The sequence below is a fragment of the Cygnus atratus genome, chromosome 1, assembly GCF_013377495.2.
Source record: "Cygnus atratus isolate AKBS03 ecotype Queensland, Australia chromosome 1, CAtr_DNAZoo_HiC_assembly, whole genome shotgun sequence".
In the NCBI taxonomy this organism is placed as follows: domain Eukaryota; kingdom Metazoa; phylum Chordata; class Aves; order Anseriformes; family Anatidae; genus Cygnus; species Cygnus atratus.
In genome coordinates this window covers 98407468-98426798 of record NC_066362.1, presented here as the reverse complement: position 1 = coordinate 98426798, position 19331 = coordinate 98407468, and the positions used below count along the sequence as shown (strand labels likewise).

The following is a 19331-nucleotide window of genomic DNA, read 5'->3' as shown; positions in this document are numbered from 1 at the left end:
TGCTTTTTTTTTTGCGTTTTGAATATAAAAAAAACACATTTATTATTTTCTTTTAAAACACTTTCCTGCCTCAGCTTTTCTCTTTCTCTGTCTTAAGGCCAAGCGTTACTCACAGTGTTCAAATTGAAATGAACTTAACAAAATCTGCTGTCTGTTTGATGGCGTGCTGAGAATAGCTTACAGAAAACAATGCTTGGATGTCCAGCTCCAACTTCCCTTCAAGGAAATTCAATTTTGTTTATCCCAGCGTGAATTAGCCACAATTCACATATTTCTTGAGTCTGCCTTCTTTGCATGCATTATGGTTTAACTCACACAAAGGCCATTTTTAATGGAGCTTTGCATTAAACTAGGTAAAGATAAAAGTGTCAGCAATCAAGGATGCCCCAGGATGAGTTAGCCATGCAGTACTGAAAACACTGTCCTTTTTTTTTTTTTAAAAAGAAGCCAGAGTCAACCTGAATACAGTCACAGGACACTGTGCCTGAAAATCAATTTCATTCTGTTGGTATTTGACAATATTACCATCATTTTGAGCTAAACCTTGGTTTTGACCGAATCTGCCAGCAATGTACAGACACTACAAAACTATGTCCATGCAGAGTCTAGCCAGAAGCCTTTATTTATTTAAACTGATTAATTCTACTTATTCAAAGTTTAGGCACGGAATGACATTAATACAAAGATTAACTTTAAGTCGTGCTTGGCACCCCAGAAGTGAATTAAAAAGACAAATTTTGGAAGTTAAAAGGTTTCTAAATGTTGATCCTCAAAACAAACAAAAATCTCCCTCCTGATCAATTCATTGCCCCCTAAGAAGTCCTTGCAGAAAAGCTTGGGAATGAAGCTTTTAGTGGGCAGAGTGAAATTCAGAACATCAATTGTTACTAAAAGGAGGGAAAAAAAAGCAGAAAGTGGTTTCTGTGATTCTAAGCAAGCACGTCTCACTCTGGATACATCACCTGAGAGTTGATGCCAAGCATTTTCTCTGCAAAAAATCTCACTGATAAGACAGCTGCAGATTTCCACAGCCACTTTTCAACAGGTTTAAGGTACAATTTCCTGAATAATGCACTCGAATCTTACACTTAGACCTAAAAGGCACTAATAAACAAATAATACAAGGCACTAATAAACAAAACCTCCTGTAAGACTATGTACTTTTAACTACTGCTGAGAAACAAGGGAAAGATTTAATACAATTTCTCAGTGCCAAATGCTAGATTTCTTTCCCCTCCATCTAGTGGGGCCAGAAGTTTTCACCCGATTATTTCATACTATTTCATCTCCTTTACCAGAAATTTATAGTTACATCCAACTCCCCTCTATCCTCAGGTAATAGCTGTTGTCTCAAGTGTAACATGGGTTTTCTTCCAGGCATGGATATATGGAAATACAAGCATTCTGTAAACACCACAAACCATTCTTCCCCATCAAACTCCACTTCAGGAAGTTGATTAACAAGGATTAAATTCTAAATCCTGCAAAAGAAAGTCTTTGGGTGAAAAAAATGACTAGTGTCAGCTTTAAGGAAATTAAAGAAAATAAGCTGTCAAAGAATACCCTGGCCAAGCTTAGCTACATGAAAGTCAACAATGCTGAACATATCTAACTTAGCTCTAAGCATCAGTATGGACACACGGTCAAACAAGTTTTTATATGACATTGAGCCCTTGTCTTTGGTCACTCAGACATTAGGCCTCAAACAAGATCCATATCGTTGGATGAAGGATGTATTTTGCAACAGCACTCTTAATTATATTTTCACATAAGTGATGTGATACAAGGCAGTGGTATGAAAGTGTATTACCATCGCCAGAACTCACCGGGCCAGGACCTAGCATTATTTCTTTAGAAGCTGATGTCACCACACCATGAAGAATGTCAGGCCACATCACATGAACTCCAAATCCTTACTACCCTTCACCAGCCAAGATCCAGCTCACAAATGTTAATCCAATGTCACAGGAGTATAATATAAGATTCAAAAGCAAAGGACATTCTCTGCATTCTTAAGCAGTGATTTCACCTCCCATCAAAGCAGTAAGTCAAACCTGAATTAATTACATGTGCAAAGAAATACGGTAACATCTAACAAGGTTTAAATGGACGTGCATCCATTTCGTAATGATGTCTGTACTGTCCTTAACAACATGCAAACATTAAGGAACATTACTGGGGAAAAATAAAGAAACCCAATGGCCAAGATGAACAACTGTGCCATAAACATCTGCAGCACCACCAACAAAGCACACTAGACAGGACAATGTTCAGAAACATGGTTTCAAAGTATAAACAGACTTCACTAAGAAATAACTATTAGGGAACTGTTCTGTGTAATTGCACGAATACAATTCAGTATTATGGGTACATGAAGGAGGTAAATCTATGTTGTCATAATAGGAGTTTTGTGAACTCTAACAGGAATTATGCTAAGGATGTTACATCTGTTTTTCTTCCTGTCAAAAGCAGAGACAAAAGAGGACAACTACTATAAAGATGATACCTAGAAGCCACTAAACAGATCAAACTAGAACTACAAATTATGAAAACGCAACTCAGCCAATGAATTAACCTGAATTTATATCTAATACTGCAAATGATCATTGCCTTGTTTCAGCATATAACTTTGAGGCTTATACTGACTCCACTAGTAGCTTTACCAGACAAAAAAAAAATCATTAAGTTTCACTGTTCATAAATCTGGTAATGTAAATATTTTGAAACTGGGATCTTCCTCAGACTCTCTGGGGGTATGCAACCCCCTAAAGACACCCCAAATCTCTTTTGGAGGAAAACTCAAAGTTACAGGTTTAGCTAGGAGGATCTATCAGACATAGCATTCGTACTTGGGAAGGGAAACTTGCTTTCTATCAGCCCCCATCCCCCAAACATAATTTAAATTATGCTATTTTTCACTAACAATTTCAGGACCAAGTTCTGCTGATTGGCTAGCAAAAAAAATCTGTAGGCAATGACTTAAATCACAAGAGATTTTTTTTAATAAAAAATAACAAAAAACACCTTTATTTTGTCCAAAATATGAATTCTGGAGAACTTATCATCAGCCTATTATTTGATTCATTAATTCAAGCAAATCATTCACCATAAACAGTCCCTATTAACTTCCTATCTTGTAATTTATGTTTGAGCTTTAAAAACTCAGATGACAAGGACAGAGTCCTTTACCTTTGTACGTGGTTAAGTATGACAGGCTTTTGGGAGCTCCTATATGCCAGGTCACACTCCAGCAGTCACTTGCAAACTCCAAGTCTAGTTTTATAATCTCCAACTCTAATAAAATTAAAAACTGCTTTTCAGAAGATGATGGGTTTGAACTGACAGGAGTGATTCTGAATCTTCCTGAGCACAGAGAAGGAAAGCACAAATTTCAGAACTATGGCAGGAAAACATGCCATCAAGGTTTTAAATTTGTGTGCAAAGTAACCTCAGCCGTTGTCTCAAGTTGCACCAGGGAAGGTTTAGGTTGGACATTACGAAGAACTGAATCAGAGAGAGGGTGATCAAGCATTGGAACAGGATGCCCAGGGAAGCAGTGGAGACCCCATCTGTGGAGGTATTTGAGAGATGTGTGGATGTGGCACTAAGGGACATGGCTTACTGATGGGGCTTGGTAGGTCAGACTGATGGTTGGAGACTTGATGACCTTGCAGGTCTTTTCCAGCCTAGATGATTCTATGATCACAGAGAATGGCATCAATCATGATCTGCGCAACATGTCCCTATTATCCGGAACTGCCTTTATAACACACAACTTCCAAACCTAAAGTCTTCTGACGTTTCACCAAAAGCTTACCACTTCTTGCAGACTGCAGGATCACTGCCCTATCTTGATGTGAAGTAATTAATTTTGTTTGCAAAACCTACCTGCCCTCAAGTATTAGAGAAGAAATAAACCCACAACACTCTGCTTTCACTAAAATCCTCCCTTCTTTTTGGCATTCCATAAACTGAAAACAAGTGGCCACATGTATTACAGGGCTTACTACTTTTAATGAAAAACTGTGCTGCTGCACACAGAAAGGTTGAAAAGCCTGGCTGAAATTAGGTCATTTTCACCCAATCTTCTCACTCAAAACATACAGAACTTCACATAAGGCAACATGGTCAGACCATGAATGCAGAAATTCAAGAACTACATTGAGCCTGCATTCTTCATCTAGACCTCATATAACAGCAAGATATCAATAAATTAAAGGAATACCTACACGCACATATATATATATATAAACAAAAGTATTCAGAAGTACTTCAGATGAATATTACCACTAAAAAACTGTTTACAGTTGCACCTGTAGACAAAATGGAGCGCACTGTTCACTGAAGGTGACACTTGGCAGCTAGAATAATGAAGGTTTAGTTTTCTGTCACAGCTTAGGTCAAATTATTCTCTCTTTGGTACAGAGTTAAGTCTTCCTCTTCCTTTGCTGCCTGCAGCTACAACCCAGCCCCCATTCTGTGCTGACAGTTAGCTATTTACTTAGTGAGGTAAATAATTCTGATAAAAAGTGAAAACCTAGGGTATTTCAGAGGGAGGGCATTGGGTAAAAGTTCCCAAACTGAATAATTTATGTTGCCAGACTAGAGCATATGCAAAGCAGACAGAAGGCAGCATGGCTAAGGATATGGAAGAGCGAACCTTCACCAGGTGGTGGCAAAAAGAGATGAGATTGACTGGGTTCCAATCTGCAGCCACTAGTACGTTTTAACTGTGGACATCACATTCACAATTTACACTGTTACTTGAACGTATACCAGCAGACGTACATCTATTATTTTTGAGACTTCTCAGAATTGGTTCTCATCATCAAGTGGTAAGGCTTTCATTTTCTTAGAATGGAAAAAAAGAAAAGAGCTTTTTACAAAAATATCAAACCTAAGTTGTGATTACACTAGAGTTCAGTGGGCTTAACCTAGCATTTCTTGGTAAGCTTCAGACTGGATGGAAGCAGTAATCCTCCTTTGTACCCTGTATTCAAGAGACCTAAATACCATGCTTCTCAGCAAAAGAAATGCTGCAAGTGATATTGTCTGAGTTTCAGGAATTCAGAAAAGTAGCAGTAATAATACATGAAGGTATTAGCCTCAGAAAAGTTTTAGTTTCTCAGGGTGTATCAAACAGGTTTATATTCTGTGGACATAAGCAATAACGAAGCAGAAACTAAATAATTACAAAATACTAGATTAGCTTTAATTCCTATAGCCTCTTGATTGGAAGAATTTCCTAAAGCATCCTGCATGAATGTGACATGTAAGTAGCACCTTAAAGGGAGTGGTAGATAGGAATGAAACTCCCATCATCCCTTAATCCTGTCAGATACTTGCTCCAGTCCCAAGCACATGGCTCTGTCTTCTCTCATACCAGCTCTGCCACTTGCAATACCTTTCTGTGAACCAATTAAAGCACTAAAGGCAGGAAAATATCCTTCTTTTTCTTTTGCTAGGTTTGCTTTCCAACAGTATAATTGACTGAATCTGCTAGTAGAAAAGTCTGACAAGCAACAGAGCCAGAAGAAGTGAGAGGATGCCAGGGCAGGGAAGAGATGAGAGAAAAAACTCCCTTTCATGGTTGAAAGATATTAAATCATCCGTATTTGGTTAAGTTGTACATTAACTGTGTGCTGATAAACACCTTTTTCATGGTATTGATCTTTCTTATTTATTCTGAGCTAACTGTGATGATACAAGTTTAGCAGGTGAGGAAAATTTAACAGCTCACTGCCACTATGAGATGTGATGCTCCCCTGCTCCTCTGGGGAGCATCAAACTTGTGAGGCCAGAAGAAAATAAACGCGCAAAGTATCTTATTGACCTAGTGAACTGAATGGTTGCACGACCCAGCCTTAATCAATGGCCAAACCCGGCAGAACAGAAGGGGGTTAGAAACGGGCCTTTTGGCAGCAGCAGGCTGCTGACTCTCCAGAGCTGTGGCAGCACCGGTTGCTCCTCAGCCTCCAGAAATGTCACAAGTTACAAATCGCACTGACCCAGCGCGCAGACACAGACCCGAGCTCAGCAGAAACCCCCTTACGCTGCATCCTACCCTCCCCATTCTGTTACACGTGGGGTTTTAAACACCTCATTCCGGAGACCCCTTACGAGATGAACGAGGGGCTCAGCAGGATAACCTAAGAGAAAACTTAAGGGGAAAAAAAAAAAAAAACACATTAAAAAAAACACCACAGAGACCGCAAGAAGCGAGGCGGGCGCCGGCTGGGAGCCCGAGGCGAAGCAGGGGCCGGGGGCAGGCGCTCAACCAGCTGCGGGGGGCGACCCCCGAGCCTCGGGGGAGGGCTCTGCCAACGGCGGGGCCCCCGGAGGACGGGTCGGGGCCACGGCGAGGCCCGCCCGGGGCCGGCACTGACCTCCTGCGGCTGCCAGCTCTCCCTCCTCGCCGGGCGGCGCCTCCGCCGGCCGCGTCAGAGCCCTGCGCCCCGGGCGCGATAAGATGGCGCCCGGCGCGTCAACATGGCGCCCGGCCCCTCCACAACATGGCGCGCACGCTCCCCCACCTCCCCCTCGGGCGAGCCGAGCCAATCGGAAGCGAGGACCGCGCCAGCTCTTCCAGCAGCCAGCCAATGGAATGAGAGAAAGCGAAGGGGCGCGAGCAGCGATTGGCAGGCGGATGGGAGAAGGCGGGGCGCGGCGGCGCGGTTGCTAGGCAGACTAAGATGGCCGCGCTGGACAGGGTCAAGGTGCTGGTGCTGGGCGACTCCGGTGAGTGCGCCCACCCCCGGGGCGCCCCCCCCTCCCGCCCGCTACCGCGGCGCATGCGCACTGAGCCGCTCCCCCCACCCTGGGGCCGGAGGCCGGTGGGGCCGTTAGGGCAGTTACTGGCGGCCGTTGGTCGCAGGCGCTGACCGGGCCCGTTTTTTTCGTGCCGTTGCAGGTGTGGGGAAGTCGTCGCTCGTGCACCTGCTGTGCCACAGCCAGGTGCTGGGAAACCCGTCGTGGACGGTGGGCTGCTCGGTGGACGTCCGAGTAGGTGCCGGGCTGGGCCCCTCGCTAAGTAAAAGCTTAAAGGGTGAAGGAGTTTAAAGGGTGAAGGGCCGTGGCTTTTATTTTCACCCTGTTTGTGTTGATCTCCACCTCAGGAACAGCTGTGCTTCAAGGTTTTGTTTTGCTGAAAACAGTCCTTTGAAACAAAAAACACTGAATAAGAAGAGGAGGTTGCTAAGAGTGAATTCACAGCAGCTCCTGGCTGCTGTGGCCACCAGCGCATGGCCAGGTTAAGTCAGAAGGCACGGGACTTACCCAAGAAACAGTCAGAGCACCATTAAATTGTCAGCCCAACGCACTGGGGAAAAAAGCATTAACTTGTTTTACTTGGAGGGTACAGAGCATGACCTGTTGTGCTGTCTGCTCCTTGCAGAGGAATGAGGTTCTTCATCAAGAAGCTTTCAGCCCTATGTGGCATAGCAATAAACACTTTCATCCTTTATAATTTGCTGCATTCTCCTTGAAATGCTGTGACATAGGTTAGGAGCAGTCCCATGTTATTGCCTATGGGTTTCACCTCAAAGAATTCCAAAACATGTTTCCAAAATCTGGGGGAAGAAACACGGCAATCCATTTGGGGAGTAATCCAAAATTTGTTCTTGATTAATTCAGTTGAGATGGCAGTGAGAATTTGGGGAGGAAATTGATGCAGTCAGTTGGAATCCAGTGTGTCAATACGCTTAGTCCTGCAGTACTACCTACCACACAGGTTTTAACAAGCACAAGAAGTCATGCCCTTGTCTTTACATCTGCTTTAGCAACACACTCTTTCTAAGTACGCCATGAGGCGTAAAGTCTGTTAATATTTGGGTGGAAAGAATGTTCCCTGCTGACTCACCAAACTCCATCTCGTGGGAGAAAGAACTATGATAGCCACTGGCCACCACTTGACGCAATCCATCCAGTCCCTTCCCATTTGAAAGATTTGAAATTCTGTCGATATTAAGATTTGCAAATTTCTATCCATGCATCCCATCCTTTGAGATACCGAGTTAAAGGTCTGGTGGTTCATTTGTATCACTAAAGTAGCGAATAAGAGATTGCAAACATAATAGTGCAGTATTTCACCTGAACATGAAAGTGTTGTATGGCTTAACTTCTACAAGGTGATGCTGTGGTTATGTATGATATGAATTTTCCACTAGATCCATGACTACAAAGAAGGGACTCCGGAAGAGAAGACGTACTATATTGAGCTGTGGGATGTTGGAGGTTCAGTGGGTAGTGCCACTAGTGTAAAAAGCACACGAGCAGTATTTTATAACTCACTGAATGGTAAGTTTGCTTGGTGTAAATCTTTTTTCTGTGTCTTTTTCTGTTAAGAGCTCTCTCTAGGTTCCTGAGCAGGAGTCCTTTAAGTCTGGCTGAGGGCGATCCTGTTCTTTTTTCTGATTCCAGTACGTTTATACAAGAAAGAAACTGATGCCATTCTTAGAGAGAATTTATGGATTCAGTTTTAAACTGGAAAGCTATTTTAGGCAAACCTGTACAAATGAGCTTCGTCAACCTTTCCCTTTAGTCTTGTGCAGCTGGTGCAACAGGGAGTCTTTGAAGTTGTGGTGGTGTCCTTTCCAGCTATGCTTGCAGACATAAAAGGCTGCCTTCACCTTTCCAGGCCTGATAGACATACAGAAATATCATCAATATTTTCTCGCCTGTTCAGTTCCAAAACCTATAGCTGAGAAACATTTCAATTTATGATACGGTATGAACTTGAATTTATGATAGGAACTTTGATAGTTATATCCCACTCTGACAAATTTGAACCATTCTTCCATAAGATTGCAGTATTCTGATAACCATCTTGCCCTCTGCTCATCCAGTTTGCCAAGTTACTTTTTAGTACTTGAATTTTGCAACTTGCTGATGATGGAAAGTAATATTTTATTCCATTGAAAGGATGGCATCCCTTACTTTGAGGTAGTGAGTTAAAGGTCTGGTGGTTCATCTGTACCACTAAAGTAGCGAATAAGAGGTTATAAACATAATAGTGCAGTATTTCAGTTGTTATTTTTGGCATCCATGGGTAGTTCACCAAAAATCAATGTATGCAAGATTAACATCCGCTTCTGAAAATCTGTCTCAAATATTGTGATTCTTTGTTCCTCATCATTTGAGGACCTTCAATAATGAGTTAAGCCATACAATAAACATTTTTGCTCTGTGCTTGTTTAAGTAGCTATTTCTTCTTCTTTCCCAGGAGGAAAACTGTGTGTAGGTATCGCTTACTTATATTGTTAACCAGACCTCTCTAAATAAGATTTGAGTTGAGTTGTGCTCACAAAGTAAGCCTTGTTGGTAGATGAAAAAGATGGATTTCTTTTTGACACCAAATTCACAGTGTGCCAGCCTGTGTGGGTCAGACTTGGAAATATCCTAGAACAGCACATTAGGAGATGAAATTTCAAAGTTATGTATCTGAGCTATAATTGATGAAGTTATTAAAATAGAGTTATTTATCTCCACTGCCCAAAAGATAGTATTAGCCAGCTCGCGTATGAAAACCATTGGCGTCGGTAGTTAGCCTTGGCTCTGGTTTCTTTCATTAGATAAATTCTTTCATTAGAGCTTGTCTCACAAATTGCCAGTTTGACCTGATGTAAGAAGAGAAGATGAATGCGTTCCCTCTGCCTGACTGCATGTCCTTTCTAGGCTTGCGGTGATCTGAAAAACCTGACATCAAAAGATGGTTAATGTTTGGTTGTGGCAATGTCCGTGCAGACTGTCAGGGAGACCTGGTTGTTTCGAGGTCAGATATAGTTTACTCTTCATTTGATCACAGATCTTCAGCTTCAGTGACCCTGCCTCCGCTGCATGGATTGTGATAGTCTAGGACAATGAAAATGCAGCAAGGCTGCGGCTCGCAGACCTTTATGTGGGAGGAACATATCCTTGAGTGGTCATTGGTCCTGTCCACTCTTCTTTGATGTTGACAGTCTTTTCTGCTGGTGCAACTATCTCTGTAAGTTTTCAGTGAAACAGATAAGGGAACTGACCTATCAAAAACACAGCTGGGGAAGACTGTCAGGAGGTGGGGCATGTTTCTCACAGCAATGCAGCAATGCCTCTCAGTCTGTTGCCATAGGCCAGGTTATGTTGTGTTATGCTTTTTCTCCCTGTGCTGGGGATGGGCACATGGTTTAGTTGCCTTTTTATGCCCTTACTGAGATAAATGCTTTGAAGTAGGGATATGGTTGTGACATGCTAGGAACTCTCATAGCAGTGAGTCTCTGTGCACAGTAACGTGGGGTGGCGGAAAATGCGTGTGGAAATGTGGTTTGTTTTTAGTGTGTACAGTGGGTGGTATCTTTGGGTGTTGAGATTAAATGAAAGAATTAAAAAATTACAATTAAAAATAATAAACATTAAATTAACATGTTTTCTACATCTGTGGGGTGTGAAGTGTTTTGAGAACAACCCCCCCCCCCCATGAAGATAAAAGGTATAATGCCATTTTGTCCTTGAATTAATGATGGTTTAAAGTCTAGAGGAAGTGAGAGCATTCCACAGGTTGCAGAAGGTGTGAATAAATAGAAGAAATTTGCTAGCAGGAGTTGGTAACTGAGTTAGGAACTGTGGTCAGAAGTGGGTGTCTGTTAATTGTACAGCTAGGAGATTTGTCTGGCAGTTTTCCTGTTTCAGAATTTACATTTTGAAGGGTTATAGTAATGAAAAGGGATGGAAGCTATAATGCATGACATCATATTAATTCATATTTAACTAGTAGCCTTTTGGTGGACCGTGAAAGTTTGTCTGTTTCCCCCTTGGGTACCTCCCCAGGTACTTGGCATCAGTTTTTGAAAATGCAGGAAAGCAACAGTGCTCTGTAAACCCTTAAAAAAAAAAAAAAAAAAAAAAAAAAAAACAGCCTCTAACAGCCTTTAGACTTCTTAGATGGTGTGACAAAAAAAAAAGTTTACTAATTACGCAAAACAGAGAAAGGCTGAATTTTCTGCTGCAGTGATAGAGTTTGGGTATCCTTAGGACTCGATGAAGCAGAATCAGGGAATGCCTGCAAACCTCTTATGGGTTAAACCTGAGATGGCTGTTCTTTTCCTCCTTTCATGAGATTTTTTCTCTTAGCTCTTATCTAATTCATGATAAGCAGCTTTAAAAAAACAGTTGCATCCTGATATTGTCAGCTTTTCTCATTTACTTTACCAATTATACTTCCCTTTCTTGATTCTCAGATATCTGGGAACCTGCAGATGTCATTTTCTGAAGATAAGGAAAAAAAATATGTATCATTAAATAACATCTTGCTACCTACTCTTTCACTTCAGGGATAATTTTAGTGCATGACTTAACCAACAAGAAATCATCTCAGAATTTGTATCGCTGGACTTTGGAAGCACTCAACAGAGATGTTGCTCCAACAGGAGTTCTTGTGACAAACGGGTGAGTGAAAAACGTACGTGCATGATTAAGACAGTAATTCCAGGCTGTTATGGAAATCTTTGTTCATCCCTAAGACTACTTGAAAACCACACAATGTTTGGTGTGGCTGAACTTTTAATAAAGAAATAAAAAAATAGGAGAGTATCAAAGAATATTGCTGTTCTTTTCTTTTCACACTGCTGATCAGGCCATTCTGTCGGTAGCTTCCCAAACAGTAGATCTTGCTTTAAGGAAAAAGATGTTTACTGTGTCTTTCATTTGTTTGAGGCTTCTGTGAGAGTAGGTCCATTCCCTGATACCTGAAGGCTTGTATGTCTGCACTGAGAGATGCAAAGCACTTGTACAGTAAGTATCATGGGATGGCTGGTCTCTGTTCCGAAAGTCTTCCCTTCAATGCACCCAGACCAAGGAAGTTCACTTTGAGGGGTGGGAGTGATTTCAGGAGTGTGCCTAAAAAAAAGAGCTTGAAGAACTCTGCATGAAGAGCACTTTAATAATTAGCTTTACAACATCTTGTCAAGTATGCCCTCTTGTTATCTCTGTGCTCCCGTTATACACTTTATCAGGGAGGTTTTCAGATCATCGATAAATCACATGCATGAGCAGGAATGCAATGGGCAGCTTTCTGGGGAAGAATCAATTATTTATGCCTGTGCTGGCGCACAGGTGCTTCTATAGAAACATGGCAGAAGGGTTTGCATTATGTAGGTTTGCATTATGTAAACTGAAGGGTTTGCATTATGTAAACTGAAAATTTCTCCAATTTTTCCACAGAAAGATTTTTCACAACTTTTTTAATTTTCAAAAGCTTCGCTTCTGCCAGGGACAGATGCTCAGGCCCTTAGCAAACACTTGATCAAGTTGTTATTACTTGTAAAGTTACTTTCTATAAAGTTTGGTTTCAGTAAAAATGAAAGGCATCCTAAGGGCAGTGGTTTGAACTTGGACTTGTAATGACGTTTAATTAAAATACTATTAATTTTATATAGGCTATCTTTGATCATTATTCATATCCGAATCAAAGCTTGCTGGTATTCAGCTTGTAGTGGCTGCCTTTACTTAAATATAGAATCACAGAATCATTAAGGTTGGAAAAGACCTCCAAGATCATCTGGTCCAACCATCACCCTACTAAACCATGTCTCTCTAAGCGCCCAATCTTTCCTTGAACACCCCCAGGGATGGTGATTCCACCACCTCCCTGGGCAACCTGTTCCAACACCTGACTGCTCTTTCTGAGAATAAATGTCTCCTCATTTCCAACCTAAACTTCTCCTGGTGCAGCTTGAGGACATTCCCTCTAGTTCGGTCACTAGTTATCTGTGAGAAGAGGCCAACCCCCAGCTGCCCACACCTTCCGTTCAGGTAGCTGTAGAGAGCAATGAGGTCTCCACTGAGCCTTCTCTTCTCCAGACTAAACAACCCCAGTTCCCTCAGCCGCTCCTCATAGGACTTGTGTTCCAGGCCCTTCACCAGCTTCGTAGCCCCTCTCTGGAAGAAGTTAGTAATGTGACACCTCAGAAGTGTTATTCAACCTGCTTTAACATGGAAAGTGTTTCACAGTTGCCATTTATTTCATTGCCCTACCTTAAAAACTCTATATTAAGGAAGTTTGGTTGGTCAGACAGAGTTGCCAGCTTGCTGCTCTGTCTTTGATGGCCTTGTATGCTTGGTACAGTACTGGAATTCCTGTTTCTTTCCTGCTTGTGTAAATTATCTAGCATTTTCTGACCTGCAGTTCTATGCAGAGAAGAAATCCAATCACGTGTTTTTTTCTCGTTTCTTTCAGTTTCTGTGTAGAGAGTTAGATGTAGAAGCCCTTCCGTAATTTACAGATAGAGCATGTTCTCACTTAAATAAATAATGTTCCGTAAATTACACTTACTTGAAAGGGTTGGGGAATCTGATGGTGCCCCTGTGCCCACTTAGATGACCATCACTCCATTCGGGATTGTATTTTTTTCCTTTAACAGTGACTATGACCGTGAACAGTTTGCTGATAACCAGATTCCACTGCTGGTAATAGGAACTAAGCTGGACCAGATCCCAGAAACTAAGCGTAATGAAGTTTTGACCAGAACAGCTTTCTTGGCTGAGGATTTCAATGCTGAAGAGATAAATTTGGTTAGTATCCTTGTCACCAATGTTGTTTTTCTTTTAAATGGGAGTGATTCTGTTTTTTTTGTTAAGTAGAGATGTTGTTACAAAAATTGGGCTTCTAGAGATTTTCTCAGTAGTGCTGGAGTCATGCACGTTTTGATCATTTGTCTCAGTTACGTGATGAAATGATAGCCTTTGTTTCACTACAGGGAGGTAGAGGGGGTTAGATAAGGTCACCGAAGCTTGGAATCAATGGCTGGGGTTTAAATTTTCCCTTTTCTTGGTTTTGACCCAAAGTATTTTTGAATGAAACATCAAGACCCTATTACTTATTTCTGTATATGTATATATAACACGTGTATATATGTGTGGTGTGGGTTAACCCCATTAGGCAGCTAAGTTGTTCACTCACTCCCACCCAGTGGGATGAGGGGGAGAATCAGAAGGATTAAAGTGAGGAAACTCGTGGGTTGAAGTAAAGACAGTTTAACAGGTTAAGCAAAAGCTGTGCATGCAAGCAAGGCAAAATAAGGAATTCAATCATTACTTCCCCTCAGCAGGCAGATGGTCAGCCACTTCAAGGAAAGCAGGACTTTATCATGCATAGTGGTTACTTGGGAAGACAAATGCCATGTCTCCTAACATCACTGCTTTCCTCCTCCTTTCCCAAAGCTTTTATGGCTGAGCATAACGTCCTGTGGTATGGGATATCCCTTTGGCCAGCTGGGGTCAGCCATCCCAGCTGTGTCTCCTCCCAGTTTCTTGCCCACCTCCGGCCTGCTTGTGGGTGGAGCAATGTGAGGAATGGAAAGGCACTGTGTGAGCACTGTTCAGCAATAGCCACAACATTGGTGTTACCAACACTGTTTTGGTCTCAAATTCAAAACATATCACCATGCAAGCTTGACTGTATGTGCATGTGTGGGGGAAAATGGTATGTTGATTTCCATGTGTATGGCTTCCTTGCATTGATTTCCGTGTGATTGGTTTGTTGTTTCTAGGATTGCACCAATCTTCGTTACTTGGCGGCAGGTTCTTCCAACGCTGTCAAGCTAAGCAGATTTTTTGATAAGGTAAGTCAAGTCAATTAGATAGGTTTTATTGTTCTATATATTGAACACTGTCTGATGTCAGCACGGAACAATAGTAAGCTATTCCTTTCACATTCTGCTTCTTGTGTTGGTTCAAGCTACGTATGGGCAGGCTGAAGACTGGTCTGCTCTTGGAGACCACTGGAAAGTAGCTGATTCACTTGAAAGTTTGATTTTTGATCTACATAGAGCAATGCAGAAGAACTCACAACTCTGCAAAGACACTCTGCATATGCTTTTGGAGTCTTTTGGCAGGCCAGAGGGTTTGCAGTGTGCTGAAGTAGTAATGTGGGGAGTTACAGGACTCTGGTGAGCTCTGTTGCTCCTGGTTAAAGCAAACTTCAGGAACGTAGAAACTTTGCACATTCCTCTCCTGCATAAGAGAGCATCAAGGCTTACTGTGAAAATGACAGGAGTGCTTTAAGGCACTTTGCATTCCCTGTGGAGCAGATCAGTGCCTGTAACAGATCATTCTTTAAAAAGAGGAAATTTGGCCTGGATTTTATTTGGAGGAGGGTGCAGACTGTACAAAGTGAGACAGGTAGCTTTTTGATTCTTAGATTGATGGTACTGGCTCCATAGGTGCCCTTCGACACAGACAGTGTGTACATCATTCTCAGAGACCAAGTAAGGCTGCCTTGTGTCAAACATCACCTAATGCCTGGGGGGCAACAGCAGAACAAGCTTGTGCTAGTGCACAAAACCTCTGCACCTGCAGAGAGGGGTGGGAATAACATTGCCTCCAACGCAACAAGGAGACACCAAAGTCCCCCACTGCTAAATGAGGGCTAATTTAATTAGGTGTATAGAAGTTGAGGATAACGCAACTTTACTAGGAATGACTGGAGGTGGCAACTCCTTCTATGTGTAACAGAGCATTACACTTGAAGCAATAGGTCCCGGGCAGGGGGCTTAGGTTCAGACTTCTCCCCAGTTAGCCATGAGTTTCAGTGCTCAGGTGTGAAGCGTTGGTTAGAATCTGAGGTTATGCATATGTTGTGCCTGCTAAGATCATTCTCTCACTGTTTTCCCCAGGTCATAGAGAAGAGATACTTCTTAAGAGATGGCAGTCAGGTTTGTAATTTTTTCATACTTTTTTGTTTTGTTTTTCCCTGTGTCATGTGAACTGCTGATGGAGGCTGTTTTTAAAACATGAGCTTCATGTGACTTAAATGCTAGTCTATGCTGGTTGTTGAGTTTTTAAATCTGTGGGAGCACAGCTGCTTTGGATAGGAAGAAAAATGCCTGACTTCTGTCAGCTGAAATACGTCTGTAATGTGATCAGCAGTGCAATAAGTAAGTGTGCTAACCTAGTAGAGGTAGAATAGGCAAATAAGATCTCTTTCAGATCTCTCAGCTTCAGGCTGCCTGTTTACATGTTTAGGCCAGAGATGCTGTCTTGAAGGTCAATGAAAAAGCATTTTTGCACAGCTAGAACTAGCATTATATGCTTTGTACAGGTAGTTATCATAGAGCTTGTGGAACCACAGGAAAAACAGTATGGTACCAGCATGTGATTCATTCCTAAACGGTTAAATGAACTGTTTTCAGTGCAGTTGGTGAAGAACAAGAGAAGTGACTCTCTTGATTTGGGCAGGTCACTTTCAAGTTTTTGTTGCCCCAGTTTTTCCATGTGTTGCCTTCCATATAGGGAATAGTGAGGTTCCACTCATCACGTCTGTGAGGTGCTTGCAAATTAGAGTGAATAGCACCAATGAAATGCAATCAAATGTATCACAAAGTGTAGCTGTGCTGAAAGCCCCTTAGGGCTAGTGAAAAAAATCTGGAATTACAAACTGCTTACTTCCTATGAGTGTGTTCTTATGCGTTTTAGTAATAAATTCGCTTTTTCCTGTTTGAGTTCTGCACGATTGCTTTTTTTTTCCTGCCCTTTCGTCTCCTCCTCTCCTCCTAGAGAAAGGAAGTCTCCTCATGGGGATAATAGCTTAATGCAGAAATCTGCTTGTGCGCTGGTTGTCTTTGACGCATGACGTAAGATTTTTGTTTTCTTATTTGATCACTTTTAGTGGCTAGCCAGAGATTAACTTTATATTCTTTATGGCCTCATGCCAAAGATTACAGCCTGCTGATTGCTACTTTCATCTGCCTCTCTGACAATAGCTCTAAAGCTTAAAACAAATCTTAAGCAGAGGGCAGTCATATTTAAAGAGACAAAATCCAAATTGGAACTGGAGATTTCAATGTAACCTCATGATGTTATTAGTAGAAGTGATCTATTTAATGTAGATCTTATGAATCTGTTTCTGGGTTTTCTACAATAGGTTTCTTCAATCACTTGTGTTCTGAGGTACTTTTATTATAGAATTCCTCAGGATGAAATGAATGATAAGTTTCAAATTGCTTGTAGCAGTGGCCTCAATCAAATCTCATATAAATAAATAATTGTTACTCTTAATTACTGATTTTAATATAAAAAATGCTAAAGCAACTAAGTTTTTAGCTCTGGCGTCTTGCTACTTTTGAGTTATAATGACTTCATTTTTCCTGTTTTGAATTCTCAGAGCAATTTAGATTAGTTGAACCTGTGTGCAAAACTGCCTGGCTTCTCTTATAGTTGATTGCTTTTCAGGCTTGAACAAAATAATTCTTGGATGAATACCTTGAATATCTGTTTGTGTTTTAGGTCTGAAAATCCTAACTAAAATTAAGTTGTGTTTCTGTGGTGGGCTTTTATTTTGAGTAAGCTTGTTAGCTTCCTCAGTTTACCAGTGAGGTGTGTAACCTACACAATCTGCTTTGTATTGTGAATTACATTCTCTTTGCGTATCATCCATACATGCCTGTATTCTGGCATGATCTGTATGCTTGGCCAACCCCTTCCATTTTAATTTACTATATCTCCTATCAGAATATGGATGTGCTTACTGAGTCTGCTGTTTCTGCTTATGTGTAGTTAGACATAAAAGTTATTCTGGACTGTTATCACCGTTTTGTGAAGCCACCAATAGGACAGCCATCTAACACAGTATTAGAGACCAATGTATCTCTTTCTTTCAGGGGGTTCATGGGTGCACTGAATTGCAAATATGTTTGAAATACCATTAAGCCAGAGAAGCTTCTGATGGTTTTGAGTAGATTTTTTTTTGTAAGCAGTCATTGTCACAGTGTAAGCAGTATATACTGCTGTATATATACTGCTATATATAGGCTGTGAAAATAGGAGTGCTAATCCTCTGCATTGTTGCAGCCATTTCTATTCTGATGGCTTTCTCAAAGCCTTCACCATTTGATAAAACTGTACTTTCAATTACCAGTGAAGTACTGCTGTCTCAGGTTAGACAGCATTAAGTATCAACAGTTGTTTAATGGAATGCAGTAATAATATTTTACAGTTTCAAAAATGAGTGGAGGAGAGATTCTTTTATGCATTTGAATCTGGGGGAAAATACGAACTTTGGAGTCTCTAATTAACTGGTTTAAGATTTTCCCAAGAAATCAAGGCTTTTATTTTAAACCTTGCCAAAAGAGCCTTAAGGACAAAAGCCACAGGACAAAAGATCCATGCTCCAGTTTTACCTCTTGTTTAATTGATGGTACTCCTCTAGCAGTAAGCTAGCATTTTAGTCCTGATTCTGGAGACAGCGTGGAAGAGGAACGCATTGTTGCAGTTGGCTTGGTAACAGGCGCATGAATATGGTCTAGAGGGAGCTCCTGCTGATTCTGATGACATATCTTTTCTGTCTCTAGATTCCTGGCTTCTCGGAAAGAAAGAGGTTTGGAGGAGGAACGCTGAAGAGCCTTCATTACGACTGAACATTGAAGGAGAAGTGGAAGATGACTTCTCTGAGTTTCTGACCACATTCCCATTCCCACTGGATGCTTAAAGACAATAATTCGTATGTCAGGCAGAATAAAATGAAATCATGCTTTGGCTGGGTAGACTGCTGAAGCTACTCTTGCTGGAAAAGACTTGAAGACTTTCCAGAAATCTAATTTGAAACGTAGAGTCTTTCTTAGGATTGCAGGCCGTCTGGATATATGGGAACATTTGGGGAAAGTGTGCAATAAATTCAGTGCCTCCCACACTGCTGTGGGAAACTATCATGCATAGCACATATATTTGACATCTTTTTCTCTATTTTGGAAGCTTATGGACAATCTTTGCATTGAATTTCATTCATCTTACCTCTAACAGAAAGATGACACTGAATGGGCTTCTCATTTGCAGTAAAGTGAACAAGACAAGTGAGCAAAATGTAAGAACGGGTAAGGAATGGTCTGGAAAATAATAGAACACCATTACTAAATGAATGGTGTTGTCTTACCTGAAACGCACTATTCAGCTCTATATAAAAGAAGGGATAAAAGCAATAGGTGAGAGATGAAAAAGGATTCGAAGCCTAAAAAAATCACAAGTGGAAAACAAGTGATATTAATTCTGCTGCTTAAATTCAAATGGTTTACTTTGGAGAGGAAAAAGTGAATCGGGTTCTCCTGTTTTTCTGTTCAAACTTGAGTGTCTTGTTCTTAAGTTAAAAGGCAATACAATGAAAAATGCTGGAAAAAGTGTGGTCTTATACAGTGCTTATGTGGAACATATGCGACATGGTCTTACTGAGCCTGAACGCTCAGTAGGTTCAGAAAACACGAAATATAAGAACATCCAGTGCTGAATTAGAATGGATAGAAATTTAAAAGGGATACAAAGCCCTTTAAAAAGTATAAACTGAGTACGATTAGAAAGTAAGTTATTTGATAAGA

General features: G+C 41.2%; 2 protein-coding genes across 2 annotated transcripts in view; one reads left to right on the top strand and one right to left on the bottom strand.

Moving 5' to 3' along the window:
* The window catches only part of GTF2E1 (general transcription factor IIE subunit 1), a 55464-nt gene extending 48918 nt beyond the window's left edge, over nucleotides 1-6546 (bottom strand). The window contains exon 1 of the mRNA XM_035540261.2: nucleotides 6387-6546. The gene's annotated coding sequence lies outside the window, so the exon portion shown is untranslated. The remainder of the gene's footprint in view (nucleotides 1-6386) is intronic.
* Nucleotides 6547-6629: 83 nt separating this feature from the next.
* RABL3 (RAB, member of RAS oncogene family like 3) lies at nucleotides 6630-18683 on the top strand. The gene is made up of 8 exons (XM_035540264.2): nucleotides 6630-6738; nucleotides 6911-7002; nucleotides 8166-8295; nucleotides 11304-11418; nucleotides 13392-13542; nucleotides 14520-14591; nucleotides 15645-15683; nucleotides 18318-18683. Exons 1-8 carry the CDS (start codon nucleotides 6693-6695, stop codon nucleotides 18381-18383), a joined length of 711 nt encoding a protein of 236 aa, XP_035396157.1. The 5' UTR covers nucleotides 6630-6692; the 3' UTR covers nucleotides 18384-18683.
* Nucleotides 18684-19331: the final 648 nt, after the last annotated feature.